Source organism: Podarcis pityusensis (assembly GCF_964106645.2).
Source record: "Podarcis pityusensis genome assembly, chromosome: 5".
In the NCBI taxonomy this organism is placed as follows: Eukaryota; Metazoa; Chordata; class Lepidosauria; order Squamata; family Lacertidae; genus Podarcis; species Podarcis pityusensis.
The window spans coordinates 33,303,878-33,316,318 of record NC_138032.1 but is presented as its reverse complement, the minus strand read 5'-3'; the positions used below and the strand labels follow the sequence as shown (position 1 = coordinate 33,316,318).

Genomic DNA, 12,441 nt, shown 5'->3' with positions numbered 1-12,441 from the left:
TTCAGACCTCTCTGTATTGCCCTTGTAATGCTCCCAAATCCACAGACATTGTTGACCATGCTCTGCACTCTCATAATGTGCTTTTGCTGGCTAGAATGTGTTCTTGGGCTGGTATCAGGACCAGGCTGCCCATGAGGCACACTGAGGCAGCTGCCTCCTGAGTCTGAATCCCGTGAGACTTCTGGTGAGATCTCTCAAGAGTTCCACAAGATCTCATGAGCCTATCAACTGGAAGCCACTGTCACATAACCCTGGTAAGCAAGCCTTCAGTGGTGGGGCAGTGGTGGAGCAGGGGCAGCAGGGAAGTGGCACCTTCCCATTCACCTCAGGCGGCAAAGCGAGATAGGCCGGGCCATGCCTGACTGTGATAATGCTCCTTGCTTTGCTGAATGGAGGATGATCAGGCATGTGTAAAACCTTTAACTCCGCAGGGCTGGAATGTGGCCTCCTGTACAATACTGGTATGCAGCCCCTGGGAGGTTGTCCACAAGGGAATGCAGCCCTGGGTTGGAAAAAGGGTTCCCCACTGCTGGGTTACAGAGTCCTCAGCCAGCTGCCAGCATCCACACCAGAGCTTACACTCGCATTTTGTGAGAAGTGGAATTTGGCTCAAGAAGTCTTGAGACAGGCAATCCAGTACTGATCCCCTGACAAGAGTACCTGTGTGGTACATGTGCTTTAGGACACCTCTTGGCCACATCAGCCCTAAATGTCAGTGTGTAAATATAGTTCCTTTATTTAGCCTCGGACAGCAGTTGAGATATAGCTGAAGCCATGATATGAAGCACTCTGATGTGAAGCACTCTGAGAGGCACGAGTTAAATCTCCCGTTAAGCTCGTTGAATATCTGTGGCGTGGGTTTTCAGAGGCACCTTTCTGAGGAACACAAACTAGAAACAAATTAGGTTTGTTCAGAGGACTTTTCCGATCTTCCTTTCCTAAATTTAATTTAGTGATCTAGCTGTTAGTGGCTTTGAGTCTCATTCCCAGCCCACTGAGCCATTTTGTTGCCTGAAACTAGAGTCCTGGTGACCCATAGCTAAGGAAGTTAGAAAAAGTACAGTGAACACAGGCTTTGCCCTCCTCATCATTGAAATGTATATTAGACTGTCATGGAGTGAGGGGCCATTGTCAAGATAAGTGTGCTTATTTCTTACATCGCTGCTGGAGGACATTTTGTCTTTGGTGCTGAAATGTTTTTCTTGCCAAGGTTTACGTGGGGGACAATTAGAAGAACAAGACATACATTATTTAACTTTGGAAATCAAGAGCTCTTTTAAAAAACCACGTAGGAGAGTGTTTGATGTTACTATAAGAGTTTTCCCACACATTGAACTGAACAGCAGATCTCTGGCAGTGTCAAGGTTTTATTTATTTACTTCAGCAAAGAATATAATAATTATGCAGTGTGCAGCTGGATGGGATTCAGATCCATTTAATTCTTCTTCTTAAAGACTTGATGGCACACCTGGTCTTCGCATGTCAGCTCCTACAACATCAAAACCATCGGTAAGCACAGACAATTCCCTTCCAGACTTGCAGAGAAAACAGCTAAGCCAGAGCATTAACGGCGGGGCTGGGCTATTAAAAGGGAAAGAGCAGCGTATTTTATATAACCAATCAGCCAGCAAGCACTACAGGTTGCAGTAATTAGATTCTGACACTTGAATTGACTTTTAGAAAGGATAAAAATGGGGAAATGCATAGGAATTGCTCTGTAACTGTGGGACGTTGCATTGTCTATTATTAACCAACATACTGTAATTTATTAAACTCACTGAAGCAACAAGGAAATTGCAAAAGGAGAGAAGGAAAAGCTTTAAAGGTAACAGGAGTTAAGTATAACACTTTGTCAATTGGTTTCCCAACAAAATGTGGATCTTTTCTCAGAATGTTATACCAACCCTAACAAATCCAATCAATGAGATTACTAGCCAATTCTGAAGTTGTTTCATAACAATATAAAGCAAGTCTGGCACAGAACAGGATAAGATTCTGGTTTCTGCAGGGATGAAGTCAACCCAATGGTAATTTTGTACATCTTATTGACCTTCTTTTGCTAAAAGTGAAGCCAGAATTGTATGATCGTGAAAAGAATAGAAATGAGTAGGTAGCTTCCTGTTGTAAGTCTGTGAAATTAATCCCTCATCCCTTTAGACTGGCCCCTCAGAGTTTGCAAATAGTCGGTTTTGTATTAAAGTGAGCTATGCAGGCTTGGATAGTGACAATGTAAACAGAGGTAAGGTAAAGGTACCCCTGCCCATACGGGCCAGTCGTGTCCAACTCTAGGGTTGCGCGCCCATCTCACTTAAGAGGCCGGGAGCCAGCGCTGTCCGGAGACACTTCCGGGTCACGTGGCCAGCGTGACGAAGCTGCTCTGGCGAGCTGGCACCAGCGCAGCACACGGAAACGCCATTTACCTTCCCGCTATAAAGCGGTACCTATTTATCTACTTGCACTTAAGGGTGCTTTCGAACTGCTAGGTGGGCAGGAGCTGGGACCGAAAGACGGGAGCTCACTCTGCCACAGGGATTCGAACCGCCAACCATGCGATCGGGAAGCCCTAGGCGCTGAGGTTTTACAGAGGTAGAATGTTGCAAAAAATAGCAGTGGGATTTTTTAATTCTAAACATAATTTGCAAAGGTGTTTAGTTTTTTTTATTAAAAAAATTGGATTCTTTTCTTTTTTCAGTTAAGTTCATATGGATAAGCTACTACCCTATGGTTCTTCATCTGGAAAATGGGGATAATAATCTATCGTGCAAAGCTTGTATCAGGGTGAAAGGGAAAGTACCACAAGCTAATGAATCATATGACTTATACTCCATGGTCCTCATTTTTAAATTAGTAATTTAATTTAATTTAATTTCTAATATCATCTCCTTCACCCCTGAGGTTTGGAGAAAATCGTGATGTGTCATGAGGCACTGCAATGTTGATGAAGGCTGCCAAATTCTGTTTTTATATGGACTCCATCAGCAGATTTTTCAGTCCACCTGTGATAAAACTTTGACTAAGGGACTAACTGGAATCTGGTGAGTGTCCACCATTTAGTATTGTTAAGCGTTTGTGGGTTCCTTGACTCCCCTAAATTCCTGTGTCTAGTGGGCATTGTATTATCAAGATGGACTATTAAGATGGGCTGCCAGACACTGAATTTAACAGTGTGAAAATACAGGCCAAAGCAGTTTTTCTGTGCTCAGGAAAACACATGGGAGAAAAGCTATTATGGAGAACAAAAGAAAGGTAAGGGGTGATTAACAAAGCAGATACTCTGTGCTGGAGGGTAGATGAGTGCAAGCCCCTCCTTCCACTGACAGACAAAGTGTCAGTCTGTTAAACACAGCAAGCTAAGTATAGGGACAAAAGGCCATGTTTGATCTCTTTGGATCCAGCAGTGGGAGAAACAGAACCCTCTTGGAGCGTAATGCATTGACCTCTCCATCATAGGCTCAGGTTGTATATGTGTGTAAATAAGCCATATATCATAAAGACACCACAGTTTCCACTCTGCCTCATTTCCAAAGGAAACACAAACACTAGGTAAGTGTCTGGAGTACAGGAATCTTGGACCACTCGGAGATTGGGGTGACATGTAACAGAAGAGCCCTGCTGGATCAGACCAAAGGATAATCTAATGCAGCATCCTGTTGCCATATTAAACTACTGTACTAGGACCATATCAAGCTGCTAGAACTTATTGGAATGTACTGGAACTCAAGCGATCTGGTTATAAGGTTTGTTGAATTTGGATTCCAGAAGATGTTTCTAATGTTTTAGGGATCAGGGTGAAAAAGTGCCACTTCTAAACTTGCTCTGGAATGGTGGGACTTAGAGGGATGAGGAAGGGCATCCTTCAGGTAGGTGATTCAGAAGTCTACCTAAGAAGTTTGCAAGCCTGTGGTTGCACCTAAAATAACTTTGGATTCTGGGCAAGGACTGTAAAAATGTATACATTCGGAAGGTAACATTAAACACAGTTGTTTAGAGCAGTGATGGGGGATCTAAGGCTTGAAGCCAAATAAGGCCCGCCAGGACTATCTATCTATCTATCCCTCAGGAATCCCCTGAGTCCATAACTCCTTTTCATCCCCTTCCCTTCATCCCAGACCACACTTCCAATTAGCTTGGCTTTGCACTTCCTTGAGTGTTTTTGCCTGGCTAGAATGTGTCCTTGGACTCTGAGAACTGAGAGGAGTGTGTTTGTGTGTAAAGCCTACTGTAAAAAGATAAAATTAACATTTGCTGTTCCATGAGCTTTTGTTTCTCCCCCAGCCCCTAGCAGTGACATATGGCCCCTGGAAGGTTTTCATATAAGGGTATGTGCCCCTTCAGCTGGGGGGAAAAAACCCCATTGCACTAATTTTCAATTAAATGTGTTTAGAACAGGGATATGGAAAGTGTTTGAGAAAATTATTAACTCATCAAGCCATCCTGTTCTACATGGAGAAGATGTGCAAAGCCATTAGGGATTATGCAACTAGATCCATATCAGAGGAAGTAAACATGCAGGTTCATTTCCAAAAGCTATGTGTGTTTGTCCGCTGAAGATCTCCATCTCCTTTGCTTGTTCATTTAGTTCACTGAGGCTTGTGCCCGTAAAGAGCTTTGAAAACTGAATTGGAATGCTTTGGTTCACCCAAGTCTGCCTGTTCACTTTCCCGATTGTTCTTTCGAGTCTTCTTAATATGTAAACTCTCATTTATTTTTTCCATACTTCACTGACTGCTTATTTTCTTTACAGGCCCCTGTAGCCCCACTCAAGCTTACTACATGTCAGGCTTGGACTTCATTTACTAACCCAGCTGTATGAACTCAGCTTTTCCAGTGGCACTAAATTATACGCTTTAGAGATTGTATATATCGGGTGCCTGATGGTTATTCTGAGAGCAATTTTCTGACCTGCTTTTCTGCATCATTCTTCTTACAACCCCCCAAGAACACATTTTCTGTAGGTAAATAATACTCCTGATAGCTTCAAATTAGGCAGAGGCAAATATATGCCTTTGTTCATTATGGCAATGATATGCTAGGAAGGGAAGCCAGGCTCAGAATAGTCAACATGGGCAGCGGCTCTCTGGGGTTCCCAGCCCCCTGGAGACACCAGGGTTGAACCTGGGACCTGCCCCAAGTTACTGAATTTTCCTGCAGTACTGCTATTGGTATATCTTTCATGAATGATTTCAGCTCTTACCAGATGCAAATTGTCCCCTTCAATCCAGTGTTTCCAGCCTCTGTTATTCTTTTCGCCTTTCTGGACACAGATTAGTTTATCACCATCCCAGGTCACCAGCGTCTGTAGGGATCAAATGATAAAGTTCAGCAACATGGTAGAAACGTGTGAGGCTAAAAACAAATCGGAATAAACTGGAGTCAGGGTGACATAATGGCAGCATAGAGTTGGTTGGGGTGGGGGGTGGGGAGAGGGAACACATAACAAGCAAATACCACCCCCCTCCCCTCTCTCCCAGCTCCCCAAATTTAAGTAGAAAGCCTATAGTGTCACTAAAAGTGTTTTATGTTTTCAATTCCCGGCTATTTCTCCTGACACAATGATCCATAATATACGCACAAAAGAAGATAATTAAATAAAGTGAATTTATGACGGGATTTGTCTCCAGAAAGGGGAGCACAGATATGAAATTTGCATTATTCCGTTCTCCCTCAGAAGAAAGCCACAAACGCACTGTAAAGCACAGCAGCAGGAAAAGCCATGGATCATTTTAACTGCTACAACATTAATACACATGCACACGCACTTCTGTTGTGGATGCGGAGGGCATATTGGGAGGGAAAAGATTGTTCACAGCAGCTTGGATTCACAGCTTTTGCATAGGAGCATCTTCTAATATGTAAATGGTCCCCAAATTTATTTTCAGGCTAACCAAAACAGGTGTTTACTGCTAGAATAATGCTGGGGACGGGGGGCGGAGAGAGAGACAGAAAGGGAATGGAAGGAAGGAAGGGTGGAGTCAACCTTATCATGGTCAGACTACTACGAAAGACAGTGCTCTGTGTGCAAACAAGAGGCATCTTGGAGCCACTCCTCAGCTGGAAGTGCAATAAGAAGAATGGGAATGCCCTGATCACAGCTACTATAGTAGTGCAGGCACACACCAGAGGAGATATTTGAATTATAGTCTCTTTCTTCCTTTCTTTCATTTGAGTGCTGCTTCACTACAATTGTGAACGGGAGAAAAACATAACCTCTGTACATTCTGTAGTTGTCTGGCAATACCCCACATTCTCTGCACTGAAAAGAACAGATTGCAAAAGAACAGCTCTCTTTAAAAATAATTAATTCCTGAGCCTCCTGCAAAAACAGCAGTGTGTCAGTGGGGGAATATCGGGCAGAAATCATCTTGATAAGAAATCAGATAGAATTATAAAAGAAATAAGATGCTTTTTCTACTCTCCGTCAGATAACAACAGTGACGATAGGAGAAAATTGAGGTTATTGAAAGTTCAGGGAAGAGGCAGTTTTCTACCCGAGACAGGACTGGTAAAGGATAGCTTTGACAGAGGTATAAGGAGCATGCTGTGATGTCAGGGCATGAAAAGGTCACAGATAATAGGAAAGATGTTGGCTATGAGCAGCATACTCCTCCACATTATCTTGGGGAGGGGAGAGGAAATGATTTGGCTATTGTAATGCTTGCCATTCTGTTTTAGCTCTGTAGATACCAAACGGTGTAGGCACAGATTAGGTTACAATCAGGAATAAAACGTAATCCAATTGGGGGAGAGGGAAGCTACCCACTGAAAAGTAGCTATATGGGAAACAAGACCTTGGCTTGAGAGTTGCTTCACAGAGAGCTCAATTCAATGGATGGAAATGGATTGAAATAAAAATTGCCTCAGAATCAGACCAATATCTTCTGAGAGACAGATCAATGCAATTATCTTCCCTCAAGGGAAATCCAGAGAGTCTCCACCCCCCCCCCCGAAGAGTGGCCAGATCTTACTGTCGGGAAAAGAGTAACAACAACAACAAAACACAGGAACTAACTTTTCCATAATAGTAGAGCCAGTCCATGAGGCATACTGAGGCAGCTGCCTAAGGCTGTGGAATCAGTGGGACTCCCTGCCTTGCCCCTGCCACCACCTGAGAAGTGAGGAGAGGTGATGATGGATGCTTCTGGCATCTCATGGAACTCTTGTGATCCTGGCAAGTGAGTCTTCAGAGGGAATGTTAGGGCAGCAGGGCGGCAGCACACTCCCATTTCACCTCAGGTGGCAAAACTAGATGTTCCATCCCTGCATATAAGGTCAATATGGGCATAACTATCTCACAGCTTGGTAAATGATGAATAAACCTATGGGCATTTCTATTATTATTATTATTATTATTATTATTATTAACCAGTTACAATTTTGACAGCACTGCTTGTCTTCCATATTATAATTTTCTCCTCAGAACCAGGAACAATGGAGGAACTAGAGAGAACTTCAGGTGAAGACATCCTCTCCCCTCTCTAAAACTGTGCAAATGTGACTTGAAACACAGAGGGGGGTGTGTGTGTGTGTGTGTGTGTGTGTGTGTGTTTGACCTCACTGGATTTTAATCCACTAAAGTGAACATACACATACACTCCAGCTGTGACATAGCCGTTCCTATTCAGGAAAGGCCATTGGATTCCACTAGACAGGAAAGCGTATAAAGTCTTCCTATTTGAACAAGAGCATTCATGCACTAGCCACAAGGTCTTCTTGGCTTTTGATGTGCAGGCCCCTCAACTTTCTGGCTCTGCACCTGGCTCACAGTTCTGGCCCACCACTGACTATGATGCAGCCCTAACTAGGACACAGTTTGCATCAGGCTCACTTGACTCCTGGGACTCAGCTATACAGCTGCAAATAATATGTTTTAAGTGTGTTTTAATTGTGATATACAATGTGACACTAGATGATAATGAAAACAAAAAAATTCCTTCCAGTAGCACCTTAAAGACCAACTAAGTTAGTTCTTGGTATGAGCTTTCGTGTGCAAGCACACTTCTTCAGATACACTGAAACAGAAGTTGCCAGACCCTTCTATATAGTGAGAAGGTGGGGAGGGGTATTACTCAGAAGGGTGGTGGGAATGGGTGATTGGCAGATAGCTGAGGTGAGCCTGTTGACGACTCTTAACGACTGCAATAGGTCTTACAGGAAAAAGCAAGGGGTGAGAAGGTGAGAAATGGCTTTGTCATGTATAATGAGATAAGAATCCAATGTCTTTGTTCAGGCCAGGTCTCTCCATGGTTTTAAGTTTGGTATCATTACCAAACTTAAAACCATGGAGAGACCTGGCCTGAACAAAGACATTGGATTCTTATCTCATTATACATGACTAAGCCATTTCTCACCTTCTCACCCCTTGCTTTTTCCTGTAAGACCTATTGCAGTCGTTAAGAGTCGTCAACAGGCTCACCTCAGCTATCTGCCAATCACCCATTCCCACCACCCTTCTGAGTAATACCCCTCCCCACCTTCTCACTATATAGAAGGGTCTGGCAACTTCTGTTTCAGTGTATCTGAAGAAGTGTGCTTGCACACGAAAGCTCATAGGTAAGACCTCATAGGTAAGACCTCATAGGTAAGACCTATTGCAGTCGTTAAGAGTCGTCAACAGGCTCACCTCAGCTATCTGCCAATCACCCATTCCCACCACCCTTCTGAGTAATACCCCTCCCCACCTTCTCACTATATAGAAGGGTCTGGCAACTTCTGTTTCAGTGTATCTGAAGAAGTGTGCTTGCACACGAAAGCTCATAGGTAAGACCTCATAGGTAAGACCTCATAGGTAAGACCTATTGCAGTCGTTAAGAGTCGTCAACAGGCTCACCTCAGCTATCTGCCAATCACCCATTCCCACCACCCTTCTGAGTAATACCCCTCCCCACCTTCTCACTATATAGAAGGGTCTGGCAACTTCTGTTTCAGTGTATCTGAAGAAGTGTGCTTGCACACGAAAGCTCATACCAAGAACTAACTTAGTTGGTCTTTAAGGTGCTACTGGAAGGAATTTTTTTGTTTTGACTATGGCAGACCAACACGGCTACCTATCTGTAACTAGATGATAATGGTGAGCCTTATGGAAAATTCAATGCATTTTTTAAAGTGCTTTTTAAAAAGCATTTTCAGAATGGTTTTTATGTGTGTATGGATTCCACTCTGGTTAAAAAGTTCTCCAGAAACAGGGAGCTACAGGGGGGGGGGGAATAAACTAACATGAAAAAAATGTGCCACCACAGGTAGAATGGTCATATGCAGTAGCTCAGCAGTTGCTTCCACCAGAAAGCGGGATTTGCTTTAGCCTGTGGGGAGTCTGGAGGAGCCAGTGGGGGATATATAAGTATCTGGTGGAACCATGAGGAGTTGAAAAAATAATTCTGTCTTGCTGTCAACAAGCTGAAAAACTGTTATGATTTACATATGGAATAAATAGTTGCAATAGAAAAACATCCACGTTTTGAAATGCAAATAGCTGCTTCTTTATAAATAAACATTTCTTTAACATTTATAATTTGCTTTCAACCTGTTTTCTTGAATGTCAGGTGCTGGTGTTGACTGCTGTGTAAATGGAAAGCAAATCATAAGTTTCTACCTTCACCACTCGGTCATCAAGCCCCTTGGTGTGCTCTTCAAATTCCTCTCCTACGGTGTAATTCACTTCATAGTTCCTGAAAGTGCTCAGCGTTTTCGTCTTGAAATGGTTTCCCTCTTGAATAATTTCTTTCGTTTGTGTCAGGTGGTTTGCAATCTTTCTCGTAGCAAGGCCAATGCCTGCAGACACACCAATAAATATGTTAACAATGGGCCTGATTAACTTCAAACATACATTTATAAACAATAAAGTAATGTGTGCCCAAAAGGACTTTCTGCTTTTGGGGTGTGTGTGTGGAGTATTACATCCTGGGCCATATGATACTGCCGGTATACAACTATCAGATTCCATCAGCATAAGGATTACTGTTTACATAATGGAACTTTCCACCCCTTCTTTCCCCATGTGTAGCCCATCTGCTCTGGAGGGTTGGAGAGTTCCCATAACAGGTTTAGAGGGTGCAAAGGGGGAGAAGGGGGGAAGATTATTTTGCACAAGCGGCAATCCTTGTGCTGATGGAATACATTACAGTTGTACCTCGGAATCGAATGGAATCCGTTCCAGAAGTCCGTTCGACTTCCAAAATGTTCGGAAACCAAGGCGTGGCTTCCGATTGGCTGCAGGAACTTCCTGCAGCCAATCGGAAGCCACGGGACCTGCTTTGGATGTTCAGGTTCGAAAGAACATTCGCAAACCGGGTTTGTGGCATTTGGGAGCCAAACCGTTTGACTCGCAAGGCGTTCATCAACCAAGGTACAACTGTACTTAGCACTGCTGTGGAAAGATCACTCGTATGAATTGCACTTGTGCACATGTTTAACTGTTTAGCCGGATTGTAATCTAAGGCAGTCCTCTGCGCACTTATCAAGAAGTAACTCACTTTGGCAGAAAGCTGGTAGTATAGAAATAGATTAGATCAGGCTTCCTCAACCTTGGCCCTCTAGATGTTTTTGGCCTACAACTCCCATGATAGCTAGCAGGACCAGTAGTCAGGGATGATGGGAACTGCATTCTTAAAACATCTGAAGGACCGAGGTTGAGGAAGCCTGGATTAGATGATATAGATATAGATATAGATATAGATATAGATGATATAGATATATTTAGGGTAGTATTCAACTAAATTTTACTTAGAGTAGACCAATTAAAATTAATGAACATGATTATGTTAGATCTATTAATTTCTGCTCTGAGTAAAACTTAGTTGAATACCATCCTCAGTGACTAACAGTGCAACCCTAAGTATGTCTACTCAGAAGTAAGGCCTGTTGAATTCAATGGGACTTATTCCCATGTCCCTATAGGACTTTTTCTACACTGCAACTGTTCAGTGTTTTTTTTCTATTTTTATCTGACTAGCAATCTTGGCCATTGGACTGCTGGCTTGTGGCCAGATTCGCTGCATGAGCAAATATCGCCATGGAACAGGGTGTCCTGACTGCTGAGATGCTGCAGGGACACCCTGGCAGGATGACAGGCGGTAGTATAAACATTTAAGATCTAGGTACAACATGCTGCTTACATCATTGAAACATGGTCTCAGTGACTGGTGGGGAGTGGGGGTCAGAAGTCCCTCTTGTACTTAGGAAAAATAGTGTGGCTAATGATCCATAAGTTCAATTAAAACAACCTTCCTTGCTTGAACAATCCACCCTCAACAATTTATGATGCAGATCAGGAGTTAAAATACAGGGACAACTGTGACACATTTAGGGCCACTTTTCTGCTGTTAATGCAGAGATGGGGAGGGGGAGATATTTTCCAGAGGCACCACCTGTCTTTCAGGTTGTTGATTATGTCACCAAATTCTGAGCACAGAGAGCTTATAAATGTTACCATACAAGATTCCAGCTGCAGCCCTATGCACACTTTCCTAGGAGCAAGACTTAGTCATCCTTACCTTACTACTCAGTAGATGTGCATAGGATTGTACTGCAAAGTAGGTTTTCTGACCCATTTGCAGTTTAGGTCAGTGCAAATCACCTGTGCCTTTCAGCTATAGAATGCCTGTTCAATGATCTCTCACATATAGCATAGGTGTTGAAATATGACTGACAAATTCTTTTGTACGGGAGAAAGAGAAAAGAAAACCTTCAAAGAGAAATGTTTGAGATAAAACGTACTTGCTATTCCACTGTATTCACTGGGCTTACTTCAAAATATATCTGCTTAGAAATGGCTTGCTATAAAGGCAAAAGTTAATGTTGAATTAAATCTTATTCATTTATTTTTAAATTAAATGTAGAACAAAGTATCCCACCAATTCAAAATTCTTATTTTTATATTTACCTAAAGCAACCATGTAACCTTCGAAGTTGTCATTGGATACCATCACCCACGTTCCAGTGTAATCAACAGGCATTGCGGCTAGGAGTTAAATCCAGGGATGGCTCAGATATGGAACTTGGAAAGGAGAAAGAGCTTACTGTAATTCTGTCCTTTTTATATTTCTTTGGGTGAAGTTTACAGCTTCCAAGATAATAAAGTCTAAGGGTCAGCGAGATAACCTAAACAGAACTTTCCCTTCATTACCAAGGTTCAAGAGGACAAAGCAGAGGCAGCAAACAGATTTCTGAGGTTAGAGGTCAGAGAGAAAATGATGTTGCAATGACCTTTGTAAAATATAAAAGAAGAGAAGAGAAACATTGATGGGAGCACAGCTCTGGAAGATGGACTACATAATATCAAGTTATATGAACCTGATTGTGTGTGCTTATTCAGAATTTCCTTAACTCCTGTTTACATTCTGTGGATGTTCTGGATGTATGAAAAATCCAACATTTACTTTTAATAGAAATGGTCACGATACTGTGTCATCCAAACAGAAAGAAAGACACACAAATCACATAAAG

The 12,441-nt window shown here is 42.6% G+C and overlaps 1 protein-coding gene across 1 annotated transcript; it reads right to left on the bottom strand.

The window, feature by feature from the left end:
• Positions 1-1,349: 1,349 nt before the first annotated feature.
• On the bottom strand, positions 1,350-12,023 carry RBP2 (retinol binding protein 2). Its single transcript, XM_081007019.1, has 4 exons — positions 11,879-12,023; positions 9,590-9,768; positions 5,195-5,296; positions 1,350-1,489 (listed from the first exon to the last, which is right to left on the bottom strand). The coding sequence occupies exons 1-4, from the start codon at positions 11,949-11,951 to the stop codon at positions 1,436-1,438; spliced, it is 408 nt and encodes a 135-aa protein (XP_080863145.1). The 5' UTR covers positions 11,952-12,023; the 3' UTR covers positions 1,350-1,435.
• Positions 12,024-12,441: the final 418 nt, after the last annotated feature.